The following is a 20,371-nucleotide window of genomic DNA, read 5'->3' as shown; positions in this document are numbered from 1 at the left end:
ACCACGACTAGCGTGCAGAGAAATTTTGTATTTGACGTGAATCATCAGGGACAAGTTGTAGACAACCAAAAGTCAGTATGCAAACTGTGTCAGAGAGCACTTCAAATGAAAGGAGGAAACTCCTCGAACTTATCTACGACAACATGTCACCAAAATGTTCACGTCCTGACATGCTGCGGTTCTTGTTTGTGAGTTTCGACAGCTGACATCTGTTGTAGCGACGCTCCACACACAACGTTCACAGAGGCTAACGTTAGCTTGTTTTGGAATTTCATTGGCATTGATACCGGACACCAAAAATCTAATATCGTAACATCCCTACACACCAATGACAGCAGTCTGTGATGATATACAGTGTAAGGGTGTGTTCTTCCTTCTAGAGAAGAGAGACTCTCCATATGAAAACTTAAAGCTTTAAATGAATGATCTAATCGCATGATGGGACCAGTTATTTGACGTTACTACTCCCACTATAAGAGGCATGAAGCCTTGAAGTTCAAACAATAGAGCTCCATAACCGTAATTACATTCACTTGGGGCAAACGAGGCTTAATAATGAAAGGCTTTCATACTGTAAAGCAGTCTGTCGGCAGTCAGAATTAAAAGGGTACATTACATTTGTAATGAGTCTAACTGAACTTTCTCTCCAACCCGGGAAATATTATCCATTCAAGAAATCTGACACCTATAAAAGGCAAAACCATCAGAAGCATGAATGTAAAACTCACCACTCAGCTCTGCTTATATATCCTGTTTCCTTAAAAGGGAGAAATGCCTCAGAAACTGGCATCACTGATGTCATGTGTATATTTACAGAGTATTGCAATCAAACATGCCTAGAAACATGTAGGAGGTTATTTCTGCTAATGCTGCCCATCAGCATATGTCCATTTTCAGATATTAATTCAAAACCTATGTGTGCTTGGAGCTATGCTGTTCCTTCACTGTGGCTACAGCACTTCATTTTAACATTATCAGTTTCTTTTACTTTACAGCGAATAATTCATTATCACAAGGATTCCTCAAAGGTTGCTTTGGCAGTTGAGCTTTCTCAGCCACTTTCTCTGTCCTTTTTATTTGTTAAGTTTCAAATGAATGACAAAGTTCACTGCAGTAGAGTTTAATGAGCCTGTTTTATCCCTTTATAACGGCTTCCTGTATTTTTCTTTTTCTTATCTGTACAAAGTTTTGAAGTAGACGTTGGTTACAGAAGTATTTTACCCCAATATAAACTCCTATTACAAAGTTTCTTTCAATGACATCTTCAATGTTCCTCAACAATGAAACAGAAGTGTCTCAATAATACGTTTCTGGTGTAGACATTAGTTTTAACTTGTTCAACTTTGTTTCCGGGAATGCATGTTTGTTCATCAGTTAGGCTAGGAAAGATTACAGAAAAACAAACTATGATACCCATGAGCCTCAGCTGCTATTACCAAGAAGCCGGTCAGAGGCACAAATCACTGCTACAATTCAAAATGCTCCACTGTTGCAAATGGGAACAAAACTGAAACTGACCCAGAATCAAAATGTGAAAAACTTTAGTTAAGAGTCATCAGTTTTCTAATAATAATAATAATAATATCTTGACATCCAGTTTGTCGTAACAGACGTTTAAACTCAGTGACTGGTTGTGTCTTAGCAAAATGCACTTTGAGAGCCTGTTGGTAACTTCTCTACTTAGTGATTGTATTGATCGTGTTGATGGTTAAACTGGGAGAGCTGCATGCCAATTCAAGCCTGGGGCGTGCTCCAGTTGTCAGTCAACCTTACACTGTTTGTGCATTGCTAATCAATTCCAAGGAAAGCGAGTGGCAGCCGTGTTCAAGGTTGTCACTCATCGAGTTGCGCGGTGCAGTGAGGGCTACAGCTCTACTCGTCCTGTCCTCAGGAATCCTCTTGGCTCAGCCTCAACAGTAATTTACACGACCAAAAACTCAACTCGTCACCTCATGGTAAGAGCAAAACAAAACAAAAAAAAAATGGTTCTTGCTTGCATGATGTAAAATGCAGCATGAGCTAGATCATCCATAACTTTACAATGCTAATGTACTATTGATTCATGTTGGAAAATGCTATTAATTCCTTAGAGGAAAACAAATTAGTTGCACAATGTTTATACAGCAACACTGTGCAATATCTTCATGTCTCATCTCCACTGTTGTCACTATGATTATTAATTTATGGGGCAGCTGCCTGTTACCTTGTTTACACAAGAAAAAACATATCTCTCACTGGCACAACTTACTGCTTCCTTATTTGTCCTTCATTCTGTCAGTACTGGCTTTTCTTGTTTTAGTTTCTCTTTGTATTTAGCGTCCTTGCACAACAGTATCACAGCAGTGGTAGAGCCGTGAGCCACGCCTCTGTGTCAGGCTCATTATCACAGTGCTGAGCTCTGTGGCCTTTTAGATGGGTTTGATAATCCCAGACGAAGCGAGAGCAGGGACACACACCCACACTTACGCTCTCAGTAGTTGCAGACCCAGAACCAGACAGATGCATGTGCACGCGCAAATTAACATGCATACGTGCGCACACATGCACACCCTACTGAACTGGCTTATTTCAGATTAATCTCTATCTGCTTCTGTCCCTCCGCTAATCTATCCGTCAGTGTATGTGCCCCTGCTCTCCGGAGTATTACAGTACTACGTTAGTCTATCAGCCTTCTTCTCTCTAAACTCTTTCAAATAAAAGTTAAATCTGCATGTTTGTGCAGGAAAAACGACGAGTCTACCACATTTGGTTTTAATCAGTGCAGAGTTTGAGTTGTCTCTCCACCCGCAGCAAATCAAAAGCTTCGACGGCTGGTGAGGACATCAATAAACAAACACACCTGGGACTCTAGCGTGTGCTCATATTGCCGCATTTGACAGAAGAAAGAAAGAAATTCAATCATACTTCAGACGTACTGCTCGCCGGCCTTTCAGTTAGACTGCACAAATTCATCCCTATCTTCATCTACCTTTCTCTTTCTGCATCTCCTCTCCTTACAACTGCTTCTTCAGAGCAAGTCATCTGTCACTAATTTATATTAGTGGAATCATCTTGCAACAGAAACACAAAAATATGCCAGCGACAACATCTGTACCATGAGAAAAGCTAGAAGAAGTGATTACAGAGTGTCAACTTCTTCTATTACTACTTAAGTCATTCCCAACAAGCAAAGTGAAGAGCTCATCTTTGGCTCTGAGAAACTTTTGAGATGTTGTACATTAAATGATTAATCAAGAAAATAATCTGCAGATTAATAAATAATGAAAATAATCGTTAGTTGCAGCCCTAGTTTCCCCATTGTCCTCCGGCCACATTAACTGTGGGAGTGTTGACAACCATTTGTCATTATTTTCAAAGATCTTTAAACATTCACACGCCAAAAATAGCGTTTTTTTTGCAAAGCAAAGAAAACGTGTTAAAATTTAAGCACATTTACACTGTATATATTAAAAAAAAGAATTTCCCAAGGTGGTAATAACAAATTCCTCCCTCTCTCTCGCCATAAAAACTGCAACAAACACTCTCCTTTTGACATTTCAGTCCATCTGAGACACATAAAAAATACATTTTGCAAAATGCCATCAACAGGAAGTCAATAGAGAGGCTCCCTTTGCACCGGCCTTCACTCAGTGACCTTATCAAAAAGAACAAAGGCTTGCAGAGCGGTTCTTAAAGACAACAAGCACCCATACTCTACCGGGAAAGAGAGGAGGCTTATTCATGTCCGCATTCATTCTTGTTCTCTTGCCGGCCTCGATCCTGTTTTTTATTGAGACTTTCCTGCTTTTGAGGAAATAAATTTGCTTGTCTCAGCAAAAACCTTTCATACAAATACTGACATTGACACACCGCCACTTATACACCCTTTTACCAAGAAAACCGATTGAGAATTTAAATTTAATTGATTACCCATCCTGGACTGGCTCCAGGCTGTCTCACTGGTGAAAAGGTTAATTTGGGGTTCTCTATCACAATAAATTATCCTGAAGAATTTGTCTTTTTTCCCCTTTTATTGCAACAGTCAATCCTTTCTAAGAAACACTGAATGCAGGATAAAGATTAAGGAAGTCTAATTCACCTACAGCAGATTATAGGATAGAGCTTCAAACATTATGATCGCTTCCTTCCCAGCTGTGTAAAAGGGCTTATCTGTAATGGAAGTAATCCATCCCATCCACAACGATGAAGCCTTCAACTACGTGTGATTTCCTGTACTATATGCACCTGCAAACTTTTTATTTATCTCTGTAAAGCATTGCTATCAAAATGAATTACAACCGTGACTAAAGTGTTCTTGATTCTGAACTTTCACATCAAATAATTAGCAGTGGGTTTTAACAGTGGTTTGGCTTCCTTTCTGGGACCAATGGTCAGGACTTTCTCCTGAGGTAAAATACATATATGCAACTAATTTTCCAGCCTGTTGGTACAGGGCTAAATTATTAACTAGAACAAACACAGACAACTTGATCCTGAGACATATACATGTTGATCCTGGGTTAGCCTTGGCCGCCTACGATGTGAATATTAACTACTTTTTGTCCTGTCTGTCTCACATGGTTTCTCCTGCTTCTCAAAGCCACAGAAAATCACTGCATGACTTACTAACTACTGAAATGCTTATATAAATATGAAAACTTAGTGAATATCACAGTAATTACAAGCAATGATTATAATAATAACAACAATAAAAAACTCACTCTTCTTAGCAGCAGCCATGTCACAGGAATTGGTCCAGTACAGACACACTTGGACACACACTGTCACAGCCTTGTCATCTCAGCAGCGTGACCTCAGAACGACCCTGCAAAACAAGTTAAGATTGAGAAGACAATGAGGGAGATGTATTTAGCAACAGATAGTCGGTGGAGCGAGACACACACCAAAAACAACAGGCAATGATTAGATCAACAGAGGAGCATGAGACGATAAGGTGGGACGTAAAGGTTGTACATGAGAGTGAAACAGAATGGGAAGTAAGCTTCCCTGGGTGTTTTTCTTTCTAAATCCACGACCCCAGGTTAGCCTGTATTTCAGCTGAGAGCACAGCTGTGCTGCACTAGTCAAGCCAGGAATACCAGAGACTCCCGACAGAGACTTCAATTAAAGGAAAACAACAAAACAGTCTAAGAGGATTAGCTAGGGGCTGAAGCTGCTGTTCGTGGGCTTCGCACAGATGGAGAACGTTCATTACATCTCTGCGACGTGCTTAATATAAATATGGAAATATAGAAAACACGCAGTATATTTATAAGCATTATAGTGCATTATAACCAGGTAGCACATACGAGAAAGTGATAGTGGGCACGTCAATTTAATCTACTGTCACAATAATAGCCAAGAGAGCAGCCTTGTTTTCAGGCGTAACTGCTGTTACACAACAGCTGTGACTTTACATAATATTAACAACCAGGTGAAAGTGTCACATGACCACAAATAACTCATTACATTATTACACAAACCGCTCCCTAAGTGCCAAGTTTGAAAAACACTGCTACACCAATGCTTTGCCAATAAAGCAGATTCTGATGCGCGCACACACACACACACACACACACACACACACACACACACACACACGCACACACACACACACATATCTTTCCACATCATGGTCAAGATTCATTGACTGTGTATTGAAGAGTAGACCTGGAGGACTTTTTTCCTTTGAGATCAAAACTGTCTGAGTCTTCTCAACAAGAAAAACATCTAAGGGCCACATTTCTGCACTGGCCTGCGCCTGAACACTTGTTTCGAATACTGTGAATGTACAATATCTGTGAGCAACAAACTGCAAGAAAACTGAAGATGCTCCCTCTCACTCTTTATGCCAAGCTTACCAGATGAGGAACATGTATACAGCCACGTCTTTTTGCCCAGGCTTGATAAACAATCTTAAAATATCAAAAACCAGATGTTGCTAATCTAAAAACAGCCTCGGAAATGTTCCCTCTTCAAAAATACCAACTCTGTCAAGTCTGACCTTGTTCTTAGAATTCAGTTGATCCCTTTTAGTGAGAGGTTTTTCTGTTTAATTGTTCCTTTTACACACTTTCTAACCTGAACCACTCACACATGTGAGGCCACTGACCTTCAGAAACACTTGCGGTTTGTGCTTCCTTCTTTCAGTTTAGCCAAGCCTGGGAACAAAGACGCAGCAAGTGAACTTTGGCGCTACAGTCGTCCGCTTTTCTTGCGACACCACGGGAGGGAAGCATGTCACATTACGAAACAGAAAAGTTACAATGGCAGAGAATCAGAGGATGATCCACTTTTAGAAGTGTGAAATATGAGCGCTGTTTTTGAGCACTGAAATGGGTCGCTATGATTAGAAAACCACTGGTGGGATTCAAATGTACACGCCTCCAGCTGTGAGAGCAGTAGTGTGACATGTGGCGTATGTCTTACTGGATTTTTTTTTCTAAAAACTATGAAATTTTCCAGGTGTTTACAAAAATGTTTTAGGTGAGCTATAGTGTTTTCTTTAACCAGTACCCCTGTGCATGCTAAAGTATTACACCTATGGTATTTTCATAGTTGTGCCAATCCATGCTATTGGTAATGATCACCTTGTACCCACCAAGTTTAATGCTCAGACCTGGGATCTGAGACTGCTGTGACATCATTAAAAATAACTCCAACAGGTTTTAAACAAAACTTTGATCCGCCAAACTTAAGTGGATGAGAAAACATAGGTAAAGATTATTAAGTCTGTTGTAAATATCCATCATTTCAGAGGTCTTTGCTCCAGTTGGAACTACTTGTACACCATGTTCACAGTTTTCCTAGATAATGAAGAATTATTACAGACATGTGTTTCACTTCCAATATAAAGAGTTTTAGATAATCTCACTTTATTGTTGGCTTGTTTATAACCTGTGACCTGACTGCTCATGTTTCTTGCACTGTCGGACTTTGCTATTACAATGTCATGCCTTTGCCAAATCTCTGAAATACTGTGGTGAGTACAAAGTTATCACAATCACAATCCATAGAAATGATGCCAAGTTGTAATGAACTGGAATTATGCTTTAATCTACAATTTTCTTCAAGTTTAATTCATTTTCTTTAAGACTCTAAAGCAGAGTTGTTGAAGGGCTTTGTGGTAAAAGACATTCATTTGAATCAGCCACCACAAAAATTGCAAAAAGTGCCAGATAGTGTGGTGTGGAGATACTGTGCTTCTGAGTTTAATGTGTGAACACACAAACATGGTGTGAAGCACAGGATGTATTGGCAGTGAAAACTGGAACAGGTGTATGATCATTTGTGTGGTTTGAAACGCTGCCACACAATATGCAAATATTTAAATATATTATTAATAACCAGTAATGACATAAGTGGAAACAGCTTAAATCATTCATTGAGCTGTTGCTGTATATTCACGCTGTGATAATAGTTGCTTTGTACGGACGTGTTCCTACCACAGTAACCTTGAAATGGTGTGAGCACTGAACTTAATTAACATGCATGACCACCTTATTTAAATCCTGAAGCCCAGCCAGGCTTTGTTACCGATAGCTCTCCCTCTGCTCTGTGCCACAGTTGTCAAATTTAAATTGTAGATGCCACAGAGAGCAGCAACAGGTACTCCCCTCCTGCTTTGAATTTATGCTTGTTATTTCTGGAAAGTGATTTGCTCTCCTCTGTGTGAGACAGGCACATGCTGGGAGTGACAGGAAATATGACTGTCACTTTAAAGTTGACATTACCTCACTGCAGTGTTAACCCTGTACAGTATGTAGTGCCTTCCCTTTGTTTTTCATTGCACCAGTCAATAAGCTGTGGACTCTGTTACTAGGGCTGAAAGAATTAGGCAATTAACTGATCAGTGAATCAAAGGAAAATTAATCTGCAGCTATTTGATCAATCACTTAATGGTTCAAGTAATTTTTTAAGCAAAAATACCAAACAATTCACCAGCCCCCTATTCTCAAATGTTAATATTTTCCTGTTTTTCTTCATCCTCTATGAAAGTAAACTGGATATCTTTAAGTTCAGACTGTTGACCAGACAAAACAGGCAACCTGAATAAGTCAACTTGGGTTCTCAAGAACTTATAATAATAGGCATTTTTCACTCTTTGCTTGCATTTTATAGACCAAACACTTTCAGCCAATTAATCAGAAGTTAAAAATAGTTCCAATCATGCTGCTATTTTAACCCTGTTCTCTCTCTACGTGCATAAAGTACATGAAACACACATGCAGTCTTAAACTAAATTCATGAAGGTGATGAAAGTTTTTTTATTCTTCACATAATTTTATGGTCACTTGGAGACTGTAGTTGTGGTGCTGTTGAGTTGTATTGCATTATACAAAGAGGTGATTCTGTTGTTTACCCTCATTGGGATTATAAATGGGATGGACAGAATAATAGGAACACCTGTCAACACAAACAGCACCACCAGCCTCCAAAATGATTACACAGTTGAATTATAATATTTATATATATATATATATATATATATATAATTATAACCTTCATGAAGGTAGGATTTATTGCAGGATTAGCCTGAATTAGTTTTAGCCAGGTGCACCTAATACACTGACAAATAAGTGTACTTAAAGTACAATAATATGCTGTTGGATTATAATTTAAAGGCGGCTAACTTTGAATTAATTAACTGGGTAGTTGAACCTGTAATGTTAAAATAACTGACTATATTTTGTATTAACAATCTTAATCCGCAAAGAAACTAGTAACTGAAAGGTTTAAATAACTGTATTTGGGAAAAAAGTAGAGTTACAACATTTCTATCTGAAATGTAAAAAGTACAAAGTACCGTAACGGAAATACTCAAGTAAAGTACCTCAAAACTGTACTTAATTAGGGTACTTGGGTAACTATGTTTAGTAACTTTCCACCAATGGATGTAAATATAATGTAAAAGTGACTTTAGTAACATAAACAATGACTACAGTTTACACAGCAGTTACAGCAACATAAATATGTGTACATGTTAGCTATCCCGTCCTCGCTAGGTGTTAACCTGAAAAGTTGCCAAACGTAAAAACCTAAATTTCTTTTGTTTAGTTTTCTTTGTCCGTAAAAGCTTACCTTACTTCATCCACGGCACGAGAAAGTCGTACATCAACCTGTAGAGACAGCAGAAACCGTGGTCGTCTGTCTGTGTGTCTGTGTGTGTGTGTGCAGGTGCTGTTTGGAGCAGGGGAGTGCAGCTAGTAAAAGCACCAGCGCCTCAAAACACGAACCTCCACTCCCCTCTTTTCTCCGCTGCACTTTCTCTATCCGGCGATTTCCGCATTTGATCACGTGGTTTCGGTCGGGGCTCCCCTTGTGCTGCTTACAACCCGGTTTTGTGCACTGATGGTTCAATATGACAAACGCTCTGCCCGTCGCTCGAAACACCTGAACACCGCCCTTCTCCTCTCTGTGCAGCCGAGGAGTGAGGATCAAAGCCGGGTATGAAACAGCAGCTCACCTCGCGCTCCATCTCCAGCCACCAGCGCTTTATTGTAGTGAAGTGGCGCCACCTAGAGGTGTTTTGCGCGCATAGGAAAAGATAAATCCCCAACCTTCAGAGGTGATATGTAAGCACATTTACTCAAGTACTGCACTTAAGTATAAATGCAAACTATAGTAATTTCTATCATTTGTGTAACAATTATTAAAATTCGTTTCTTTCAGACCCCTCCTGTCCAAATTGGGTGATTCGGAATTTCTGGGTGCCTTTACAGGTTGAGAAAATGCCCCTCCTTCTTAATATAAATAAACTATTAATAAATCACCACCAACACCTTGGATAAGCTGGAAATGTATTGTCACAAAGCAGAAAAACAAGATTGTTTCTTCTTGCTCATGAAAAGATGTTCGTGGTTCTCACAAATGCTGTAGATTAACACTAACTAGCTAATACTTTTTGTAACGAGGAATTAAAAAAAAAAAATTAAACAAAAAAAATGTTGAAAAAAACAGACCTGTTAAGGTAGAATAAAGAAAATAATAGTATAAATCTTTATAATTTAGACAGACATTTCCGGCTGTTTTTTTATTTTTTTACCCAGCAGCACACGCTCCCTCGCCTCTGAGGTAAGTCGCTCGTGGTTGGAAAAAAGCGTCGCGTTGACGTCTCCTTGTCCAAGGTGTGTCGCACTTAAACAGATACGTTAAACGTTGTTACACCGTTATTTGGCTTTAATATGAAGATAAAGTTTATCTAACCGCTAAGGTTCGAGCTTGTAAAAGGCATGTGTACAAAGTTTTATTTATGTGAGGCGCAACAGGAGGCACCGACCACCATCAAGCCAAGGTCTGAGCTGTCAGCTAGCTAACAACTAGCCCGTTTTTACGGTAAGAATGACTCGTATAAAATATAATTTCAATAATTTGTTATGATTAAATTGTAACACCAAAAGTTTGTAGTGTAATATACAAGTGTTAATTTCGGAGGAATTACTGTGGGACCCATACCTGTTAAGTAAAACATGCTAACAAACGCCTGCGCACGTAGCATCGTTAGCTCAAATCATTGACTTAATTACCGTTAATTTGGCGTTAACGGTTAGGCGTTAATGGTTAGGCACTAACGATAGGTGAAACACAGAATTTGACCTATTACGTCGTTAATTTGTGTGTTTTGTGTTTCAATCGCTGACGTACTGGCAAATGTGGAGAAGATGGAGGCAGAGTGAGTAGTCGAAAGTATCTAACCTAAGTTCAGGTCGCACATGGTCGATGGCGCTAATCATCCTATTTGATTAAGGTCTAGGTACCATTTCTCTTTAATTAACAAAAGGATTGGAATAAAAGGATTCCTTCATTAGACTTAAATCAAATGTACTGGCTAAATTAGGCAGCTGCAAGGGAAAAGGTAAAATGGTTTGGTAATACTAATGCTCTAACATTTCCAGTAGTCATCAAAATATAGGAGACTGCACATAAACGCCACTTCCTGGAGCCTTGTCAGTAGCCCGGCTAGCTCAGTCGGTAGAGCATGAGACTCTTAATCTCAGGGTCGTGGGTTCGAGCCCCACGTTGGGCGCATAACTTTTCAATTTTGTGTCTCTCTTATGGCCATTATTCAGTGCTGTGGCTTAGGAACTTGGGTGGTTGGAGGAGGCATTAAACCATGAGGCAGTAATTCAAGATCAAAATATAATGTACACTTGGTATGTTCAATGGTAAACTGATTGGTAGTTTGACCCCACCCAGGAAAAGACCGTGTTCCTGTAATTTAAGCACATCTGTTTTCAAAATGACCACAAAACAATAACAAGTGTTAACTGCTGTTGTTATGAATTTGTGCTTAATCCGTTATTATTTATGAAAAAGCTGTCGTCCCTGGGTGGGCTCGAACCACCAACCTTTCGGTTAACAGCCGAACGCGCTAACCGATTGCGCCACAGAGACCAGATGCTCTATTTGTGGCCATCTACATTGTTTAATACTAATCTCACACCAGTGAGGTTAGCTGTTTAGTGTGGGTGTGTGGAGGAATTCAAATTTCTCTGTTCAATGTAGTGCAACAAGGGTCTGATATTTGTTATGAGAAAACCTTGAATATAAAGTTGAAGATTATCATAGTTCAGTGTGAATAATGTAGAATGACAATTACTGGCCCTGTCTCCATAGCCCGGCTAGCTCAGTCGGTAGAGCATGAGACTCTTAATCTCAGGGTCGTGGGTTCGAGCCCCACGTTGGGCGCATAATATTTTTAAAAGGAGCACTGAAGAGTTTTATGAACCATTTCCGGTGGTGTTGAAATCACTGTGGAAGTGGAAGTGGAAGTGGAAAACGCTGCACTGGACTAAACTAAGGAGGCCCTCTCCTTGACATTGTGCTGGCTTCCTCATGCTTTACATACTGAGCAAGCCAGACTGTGAAGCACCCCTCCCCCCACATCATCTGTCATCACAACAAGCCCGTGTGCCTGTCTTGCCCCCCCATTATATTGCATAATAATAGTTTTATGGACCATGTCGGGCGGTGTTGAAATCACTGAAGTGGAAAACACTGCACTGAACTACTGGACTAAACTAAGGAGGCCCTCCCCATGTGGTGCTGGCTTCCTCATGTTTTACATACTGAGCAAGCCAGACTGTGAAACACCCCTTCCCCCACATCATCTGTCATCACAACAACCCCATGCGCCTGTCTTGCTCCCACCATTATATCAGCAGAGCACAGTCAAAATCCCTGAATTGTGCTCCATGCAGCAACCTTGTCTCTGTGGCGCAATCGGTTAGCGCGTTCGGCTGTTAACCGAAAGGTTGGTGGTTCGAGCCCACCCAGGGACGAGAATCTTTTGCTCCTAGTACACTGTATTTTAATATGGAAATCCCACATTAATATACAGTGGCAAGAAAAAGTATGTGAACCTTTTGGAATGTCATGGTTTTCTGAATAAATATGTCATAAAATCTGATCTGATCTTCATCTAAGTCAAGGGTATTGACAAATATAATGTGTCTAAATTAATAACACAAGAATAAAATCTGATATTTCATGTCAGATTTCATGTCAGATCATGTCAACAATAACCTCAACCAGGCGCTTCCTGTAGCTCTGGATCAGAACTGCACATCATTGGAGGAATTTTTGCCCATTTTTCCCGGCAGAACTGCTTAAGCTCTGCCATATTCTTTGGACGTTTCATGTGTATGGCTCTCTTCAAGTCAATCCATAGCATTTCTATTGGGTTGAGGCTCTGACTTGGCCACTCCAAAAGGCGGATTTTGTTTTTCTGGAACCAGTCTGTTGTGGACTTGCTCCGGTGTTTTGGGTCATTGTCCTGTTGCATCACCCACTTTCTAGAGAGTTTCAGCTGATGTACAGACATTCTCAGATTATCCTGAATAATTCTCTGATAAACTTTGGAATTTATTTTCCCCTCAATGATTGCAAGCTGGCCAGGCGCATATCATGAGGTTTCCTCCACCATACTTTACGATTGGGATGATGTTTTCATGACGATATGCCGTGCCCTTTCTACGCCATATGTAGTGCTGGGTGTTTTTTCCAAAGTAGTTCAATCTTAGTTTCATCAGTCCGCAACTTTTTGCCAATACCGCTGTGGAGTGTCAGTGTGCTCTTTTGCAAACTTCAGGCGTGCAGCAATGTTCTTTTTAGTAAGCAGTGGCTTCCTTCGTGGTGTCCTGCCGTAGATACCCTGCTTGTTCAATGTTTTACGTATTGTAGACTCATGAACAGAGATGTTAGCCAGTTCCAATGATGCCTTCAAATGTTTGGCTGTCATTCAGGGTTGTTTCTTTACCTCATTGATGAGTCCTCGTTGTGCTCTTGGTGTCATTTAGACTGGGCGTCCACTTCTTGGTAGAGTAGCAACAGTCCCAAAGTATCTCCATTTGTAGATTGTTTGCCTAACTGTAGACTGGTGAATTTCTAAAGTCTTTGAAATCACTTTGTAACCCTGGCCAGCTTTATGTAAATCAACAATTCTTTATCGTAGATCCTCTGAAAGCCCTTTTTGGCGAGGCATGGCTCACATAAACGTGTTCTTCTTTTGCAAAACAAACTCCAAAAGTTTGAGGGGTTTTTATCAGTCAAAGTAGCTTTAGTCCACACCCCCAAACTCATTGTCTTAACGAGACTCCAGGTATGCTAAAACCTGACACCAATTCCTACCCTTGACTTAGATGAATATGAGATCACATTTTATGACAAATTTACTCAGAAAACCATGAAATTCCAAAAGGTTCACATACTTTTTCTTGCCACTGTATATATGCAATGTGCTGTTATATGAAAAGGAATGAGACATAGCTTGACTGAATTGTTAACAACTGAGACTGAACTGTGCTTAGAGCACCCGTCACTTTGCTGCATAGTTATACAGGGAACACAACTCACTAAAATTAAATCAAACTGTTCTTAAGAGTCAGTGCCAATTATTCGTAGTTCAAGAAATCCAACCTGCTTAAATGAGGAAAGGTTCACACTGCAGGACCTGTCTTTTAACAATGTTATGAAAGCATACGGAACTTCACCCTCCCTCTGCTTCCTGCCTCTGCCCTTCCCCCATTGCCTCTATTGTTTAGTTAAGGTTTTTTTTCATCTATAGTTTGTCTTCTTTTTCAGGCTTTGTGTTGAGGATTAAGACAAAACAACCCTCCCTGGGGAGCTTGAGCCACCAACCTTTTGATTAACAGCGGGACGCAGTAACAAACAATTGACTTATTAGAAGTCAGCTTTCCTGTTATCAAAGCGCGAGCAGGGCGTGGAGGGGTTGATTGAATCAATGCACTGTGCACAGCTCTTACAATGAAATAAGGTCTTATCCATTTGAAAAAGAAAAATGTTGCATGTGTCCTCAATGCATCATGGGTGCACTCATACCTGAACTTAGAGCTGTCCACTTTTGATTGGACCCAAGACAAATGTTAAAGGGGACATATTATGCAAAATGCACTTTTCCATAGTTTTCTATCAGTAGTATGTGTCCCTGGCATGTCTACGAACCCCCCAAACATGAGAAAAGTCCATCCTCTCCGTCTGTTGCTTTCTCCACCTTTCAGGAAATGTGTGCTCAGACAGGCGAATTGGAGACTTTCCCTTTATGTCGTCAAGAAGGGCGATGCCACCTCCCCCCGAGTCCTTGAAGACTCTTCAGCCTCACATCAGAAGTACAGGTCTGTAGCCATCTGAAGTGCATCTACTTTTGATAAACCTAACAGTCAATTATCAGTCTTGGAATGCTGTGCAGGTAAATTAAGCTGTGGTTACTTAGAACTTGTGACCAAACTTATGAAATTCAAAAACTGACAGACAGTGGAGCTAAGGTGGGTAAGAAGTAAACTTGGCTACATAACAAGCGCATATAACATAGGTAATTTATAACATGTCACTCTCAGCAGAAAATCCCTTTTGTCCCTTGTCACCAATCCTGTTTGAAAAGCCAATGATAGAACCTTTTAATTTGTCGCGTGCCAGACCAGATTTTATACTTGCTATACTTTGCTCTCTTGCGCTGAAAGATTACATTTGGAACCACTGGTCTTATTAATTATTCAGAGAATAATGACCTTAAAATGACATGGCATGTTTTATTGTAAAAAAGAAAGAAAAAAGGAACACAAAGTAAATGAAGTACTAGCTGTTAGATTTTAATGTTAAGCTACAGTGTACTAGGAAGAAAACACTCGTCCCTGGGTGGGCTCGAACCACCAACCTTTCGGTTAACAGCCGAACGCGCTAACCGATTGCGCCACAGAGACAAGGTTGCTGCACGGAGCACAGTTCACATTCTTTGTGTGTGTGCTCTGCAGCAACAGGGACGAGGCATGCTTTAGAGAGAGGGAGAGAGACTAGCAGAGCTGTTAGAATGAGTGGGGGAGGGGTGGCCCACAGCCCGGCTAGCTCAGTCGGTAGAGCATGAGACTCTTAATCTCAGGGTCGTGGGTTCGAGCCCCACGTTGGGCGAGTCTGTTTTTTGTTTATTGGTGGACTGTTGTATAGGGCTGATATTTTATCAGGGTTTCATGGGCTCTTTGATAGGGGAATTTTCATGATACCTTGGAAAGAACTATATAATACTTAGTTTTTAGTACAGTTATTTTAGTGCTATGGTTATTTATTTATTGCAGTTTTGCAGTCTGCCCTGCTGCCAAGTCAAATCCTCATTTCAATGCTTTTTCTACTGTACATTGTACCTTGTCATGTGACAAATAAAACTTTGAACCCCACATTAGCAAGCTAACAATGTCAAGGAGAGGGGCTGTTTACTTGGTTCTTGTACTCTGTAAGTTTTCCCACTGCTATGTCATACAGTCGATTTGCGTTTCATGTCTAACTCTTAACAGAGTTGCCACACCAGAAATCACCAATGATATCTAAGTTCTGTGTCACACTGCCCTGAGAATTGTCACAGTGCTGTTAAAAATATCTGCGCCCAACGTGGGGCTCGAACCCACGACCCTGAGATTAAGAGTCTCATGCTCTACCGACTGAGCTAGCCGGGCAGCTACCACTGAAAAAAAGTGTGAAAAACACGTTTTTGATATCTATCCTCTCTCCTCAATTCATATAGTGTAAAGAAGGGTTTACAGCCAACGAGTTTGTTTGGTTTCTTGGGTCAACAACTAGATCAAATTCTGAACTCCGCTTCGGAAAAATGTATTATGTATATTTTTCTCAAATGTATTTTTTGGAAGACATGAAAAGTGACTACCTTAGACAAGTAGAGGCCAACGGTGTGTATTTTTGGTTTTTAAGTTTTTCACTTGTACTCTGCTATTCAGTAATTTTGGAAACATACCTCTGTTAAAACGTAATTGTCATTGTGTCACAGTGATTTTCACCCCACATTTCTCTAACCACCACGGAAAGCAGGTCACTGAGTTAGACAAATACCGATTATTTAAGCAGAAAACAGTACGTCCCTGGGTGGGCTTGAACCACCAACCTTTCGGTTAACAGCCGAACGCGCTAACCGATTGCGCCACAGAGACAGCTGTTGTAAAGTGTGTAGGGGGCGTGGGTAAACACCAGGTTCGAGCATTAGGTCGCACATAAGTGTACTTGGTGCCAGAGCACCTTAAGCCAAAGATCGATGATTGACTTTGTGGTCGTATCATCAGATCTGCCGCCATTCGTCTTGGATAAGAGGGGCGTAGCTGTCAACTGATCACCACCTGGTGGTGAGTTAGATGAGATGGCAGGACAGGCTGGACCTGATGTTACCTGATTATTTAAGCAGAAAACCTAACGTCCCTGGGTGGGCTCGAACCACCAACCTTTCGGTTAACAGCCGAACGCGCTAACCGATTGCGCCACAGAGACAGCTCTGCCTGTATGTTGAGGGGGTGTGGCCTCAATCTTCAATCCCCACCTACTACCCTACTGGGTGGGGACTGAAGATTGAGGCCACACCCCCTCATTGACATGTCAGAGTCGTCTCTGTGGCGCAATCGGTTAGCGCGTTCGGCTGTTAACCGAAAGGTTGGTGGTTCGAGCCCACCCAGGGACGTAGTGTTTTCTGATTTTCATAATCAGGTTACATCATGTAAATCAGTAAACTCAAGTTTATTAAACTAATTATCTAAGCGGTTAATTTACTGAACAAGTTAATCTTCAATTGGTGGAAATTAAAGAGTTACAGCATTACAGAAAACAGACCAAAAAGAAAAATATACACAATACATTTTTCCAGAGTGAATCAGAATTTGATCTTATTGCAGACTCAAGGCCCAAATTTCTACAAATTGTAGAGAGACAATAGAGCTTAGACATGTGGTTTATTGTTAATCAGTCATTGTCTGTATGTGTACCCATCAGGGATCCTTAACAGGAGAGGTAATTGTTGTAGACAAATGCATTCAAAATGTGTTCTTACATCTAAGTTGCAGGGTGTAATAACACACTCATTAAGTGTTATCTGCATTTAAATGCTTAACATTACACGATTTAAATTTTTGTCATATTACCCACTTCATATACATCGAAATATTAGATACAAGTGGGTGGGCATAGAAGTTCGATCCGACACCCCCTCAGCTTCATGTCAGTGCAGTCTCTGTGGCGCAATCGGTTAGCGCGTTCGGCTGTTAACCGAAAGGTTGGTGGTTCGAGCCCACCCAGGGACGAAGTATTTTCTGCTTAAATTATCAGATAATATCAGTAAATCAGTTCCCTGGCATCCATGAGGCGTAGGGATATATTGAGAGAAAATGACTGACGAAATAAAAAGGGGCACATCAACAATAGTATATCCTTGAATCCGAGACAATTACATGAGTACAATTGACACTTAAATAGGATAAACACAGAATTCAGGAAGCACATATATAATAAGAAATAACTCAGTAAGTCTTGGTTTAAAAATATAACTGGTAGGAGAGAAACTTCATTATTGACCAGGTACATTTTCCTCTTGTCTCTGTTTCCTTGAAGTATGTTAATCCAACCAATTGCAGCGCGAAACATAGCCGAAGTCATGGAGTGCAACTTTATGAAGCCAGGGGAAGACATCAAACTTGTCGATAAAGGTATAAAGAATAAATGGCGTTGGTCTTGGATAGAGGAGGTGGGTAGAGACGGAAAGCCCTTTGGAAGCTGGTGTCAAAAACTCCGGCAACCAGGAGCATATTTCTGCACTTTCTGTGCAAGGAAAATATTATATGGAACTAGCGGGAAAAAAGTGCTGCCACGGCACGAGTTCGACACTAGTCATCAAGCAGCTTTACGAGCAATTCAACATACCTCACGTTTGCCGGGGGCAAAAGCCACAGCAGATATCCGACCCTCAATGACCGATCGCGTGGCTGATTTAAAGATTCGCTTGTGCTCCTTCATTGCCGAGTATGATCTATCGTTTACAATCGCTCATCCACTCGTCACTTTGTGTCAGAAATTAGCGGAGGATAAACTCGCCCTTACGCATCTGTCTGTCTCGAGGCAGCATGCAAGCTATCTTATTACACACGGCATCTCACCAGAATTTAAAAGAAATCTGTCTGACAAGCTTAAGAATAACATGTTTTCACTCCATTGTTAAAGCGCTTTGGGTATCTTGAAAAGCGCTATATAAATCCAATGTTCATTCATTCATTCATTCATTCATTCATTCAATTCCTAGTTTACTTTTGAGTACTATAATTGTCACCCACTGACCTTTCTTGGTATGGCTGTAGTATCTGTAGTCTCAGTATGCTATACAAGCAATAAGTATGCAGGTAAGTGACTAGTTAAAAGCAGGGATGGATTACTGAACAGGCCTACCAGGCCCAGGTTCCCAAGAGCTCTGGTGCTCTACACAAAGATGCTACTGTAATATAGGCTTGTATTGGGTTTGTTCATCTCATGTCTGAATAATGTACATTTGTATCCACAAAAGTCATCAGAATATTTAATTCAATGGACTATTTATCAAAATGTTGTCCCAGGGGAGCACACCCCTGGATCCCGCTCGACAATTGCGTTGATCGGGACTCAAGAAACAACTCTTGATAAAAAACTATTGGGATGTTTACTTCTTCTCTGCACAAACTGAACCTCACCAGCTGTACAATTTGTAGAGTGACGGAAGAGAAAAAGCTATTAAGTGACTGAAAGTAAGTTCAATTCACTTCTGGGGAGGATCGGAGACTTGTGGAAAGAAATGTGCGAAAAAAGTCTCTGTGGCGCAATCGGTTAGCGCGTTCGGCTGTTAACCGAAAGGTTGGTGGTTCGAGCCCACCCAGGGACGATTGGTTTTGTTAGTTTCCATTATCACAGTTAGCGAAACCTGGGGCAAAAACATGACCCTTGGATTATAAACAACATATAAGCTGAGCAAACGTAGTGTGGAAAGAAGGATTCCTAATGCACTCCTGAAAACATGTTACCAAAAAGCACTTTTGAAAAAGAGGGATATTAACCCAATAATATGACTATTGCAGAATGAATAGGACACATTATCAGTAGTGGTATATGTGTACAATGCAAGTGCACACACCTAAACAACAGATGCCTGGGCTTCATAATCCCCCCCAGGTCAATCTACAATTCCTCAGGTGACCTTTAATAAGAGTCTCTGTGGCGCAATCGGTTAGCGCGTTCGGCTGTTAACCGAAAGGTTGGTGGTTCGAGCCCACCCAGGGACGTAGCATTTTCTGCTTAAACAATCAGATAACATCATGTAAATGAATAACCAGTTTCTGTGCTCAGGTGTAAGGGTTAGAGAAACATAGAGTGAAAATATGGCTGTGGAAGAATGAATCTGACACATCACCAGCAGTGGTATTTTCGGTTGTTAAATGAAAGAAGGAATAGAGACCAGTCGGGGGGCATAGTTTTAACCTAGTTTTAACCAGGTAGCATCGTGCAAATGAGTAACCTGCTCCATTTGGTTGTAATTTTTTTGTCTAGCAGCAAGGGCAGGGAAACCTGGATAAATGAAGTACAGGTGGCATATAAGGTGGTGGGTGAATCTCTATCAGCTGTTGAAACAGTAACAGGTGGCAGAGATGGTGTGATAAAGTTTAACTGCATCTTTATACAGTTTGTGTTGATAAATACTCTACAGAACCTTTTCTATTTGGATATAGCCGATAGTGTGAAAAATGTTGTGATTAGTTTGAATTTGGTCCTAAAACAAGATATTTCCCTCTGAGCCACAAATGTCAACCTCATTGTGGAAAAGTCAAGGGGATAACTTGAGTCAGTTGAACTGCCCAAGCACTTATCCTCTACCTTTTGCATGTGCAAGAGTTTATCAATCAAAAAAGCTATTGCCATGTGTTTTATTAATGGAGAATGCTAACATGTCAGTTAGCGTTCTCTACGCTCATAAGTTCTCAGTTAGTTTAAGATATGATGCCTATGAAGGCCAAAGCACATAATTCACTTCATCATCATTCATACTCAGACTCCTTGTGATTTAGATGGAACCATTTTATTCAAGTTTTCCTTT

The 20,371-nt window shown here is 40.5% G+C and overlaps 1 protein-coding gene and 13 non-coding genes across 15 annotated transcripts in view; 8 read left to right on the top strand and 6 right to left on the bottom strand.

Annotated features, from left to right (window-relative positions):
• The window catches only part of adisspb (adipose secreted signaling protein b), a 28,850-nt gene extending 19,464 nt beyond the window's left edge, over positions 1-9,386 (bottom strand). Inside the window, exons 1-2 of one of the 2 annotated variants that reach the window (XM_023396807.2) lie at positions 9,061-9,386; positions 4,701-4,804 (exon numbers count right to left, since the gene is read on the bottom strand). In XM_023396807.2, the coding sequence (XP_023252575.1) occupies positions 4,701-4,719 (19 nt within the window). In that variant the 5' untranslated portion in view covers positions 4,720-4,804; positions 9,061-9,386. Of the gene's footprint in view, positions 1-4,700; positions 4,805-6,091; positions 6,113-9,060 lie in introns of those variants that run through there. The other variant, XM_023396808.2, reaches the window with a different exon arrangement.
• Positions 9,387-10,932: 1,546 nt separating this feature from the next.
• On the top strand, positions 10,933-11,005 carry trnak-cuu (transfer RNA lysine (anticodon CUU)). Its single transcript has one exon. It is a non-coding gene; the product is annotated as a tRNA-Lys (tRNA).
• A 294-nt stretch (positions 11,006-11,299) lies between these two features.
• trnan-guu (transfer RNA asparagine (anticodon GUU)) lies at positions 11,300-11,373 on the bottom strand. Its single transcript has one exon. It is a non-coding gene; the product is annotated as a tRNA-Asn (tRNA).
• Positions 11,374-11,594: 221 nt separating this feature from the next.
• On the top strand, positions 11,595-11,667 carry trnak-cuu (transfer RNA lysine (anticodon CUU)). The gene has a single exon. It is a non-coding gene; the product is annotated as a tRNA-Lys (tRNA).
• Positions 11,668-12,186: 519 nt separating this feature from the next.
• On the top strand, positions 12,187-12,260 carry trnan-guu (transfer RNA asparagine (anticodon GUU)). Its single transcript has one exon. It is a non-coding gene; the product is annotated as a tRNA-Asn (tRNA).
• Positions 12,261-15,123: 2,863 nt separating this feature from the next.
• Positions 15,124-15,197, bottom strand: trnan-guu (transfer RNA asparagine (anticodon GUU)). Its single transcript has one exon. It is a non-coding gene; the product is annotated as a tRNA-Asn (tRNA).
• Positions 15,198-15,329: 132 nt separating this feature from the next.
• trnak-cuu (transfer RNA lysine (anticodon CUU)) lies at positions 15,330-15,402 on the top strand. The gene has a single exon. It is a non-coding gene; the product is annotated as a tRNA-Lys (tRNA).
• A 466-nt stretch (positions 15,403-15,868) lies between these two features.
• trnak-cuu (transfer RNA lysine (anticodon CUU)) lies at positions 15,869-15,941 on the bottom strand. Its single transcript has one exon. It is a non-coding gene; the product is annotated as a tRNA-Lys (tRNA).
• Positions 15,942-16,356: 415 nt separating this feature from the next.
• On the bottom strand, positions 16,357-16,430 carry trnan-guu (transfer RNA asparagine (anticodon GUU)). Its single transcript has one exon. It is a non-coding gene; the product is annotated as a tRNA-Asn (tRNA).
• Positions 16,431-16,687: 257 nt separating this feature from the next.
• trnan-guu (transfer RNA asparagine (anticodon GUU)) lies at positions 16,688-16,761 on the bottom strand. The gene has a single exon. It is a non-coding gene; the product is annotated as a tRNA-Asn (tRNA).
• Positions 16,762-16,874: 113 nt separating this feature from the next.
• trnan-guu (transfer RNA asparagine (anticodon GUU)) lies at positions 16,875-16,948 on the top strand. Its single transcript has one exon. It is a non-coding gene; the product is annotated as a tRNA-Asn (tRNA).
• A 542-nt stretch (positions 16,949-17,490) lies between these two features.
• Positions 17,491-17,564, top strand: trnan-guu (transfer RNA asparagine (anticodon GUU)). The gene has a single exon. It is a non-coding gene; the product is annotated as a tRNA-Asn (tRNA).
• Positions 17,565-19,091: 1,527 nt separating this feature from the next.
• Positions 19,092-19,165, top strand: trnan-guu (transfer RNA asparagine (anticodon GUU)). The gene has a single exon. It is a non-coding gene; the product is annotated as a tRNA-Asn (tRNA).
• Positions 19,166-19,488: 323 nt separating this feature from the next.
• trnan-guu (transfer RNA asparagine (anticodon GUU)) lies at positions 19,489-19,562 on the top strand. Its single transcript has one exon. It is a non-coding gene; the product is annotated as a tRNA-Asn (tRNA).
• The last annotated feature ends 809 nt before the right edge of the window (positions 19,563-20,371 follow it).

This window comes from Seriola lalandi, unplaced genomic scaffold (genome assembly GCF_002814215.2).
Source record: "Seriola lalandi dorsalis isolate HSWRI2012SDOR001 ecotype SW California unplaced genomic scaffold, Sedor1 jcf7180002054983, whole genome shotgun sequence".
In the NCBI taxonomy this organism is placed as follows: domain Eukaryota; kingdom Metazoa; phylum Chordata; class Actinopteri; order Carangiformes; family Carangidae; genus Seriola; species Seriola lalandi.
This window is presented reverse-complemented; position numbering and strand designations above follow the sequence as displayed.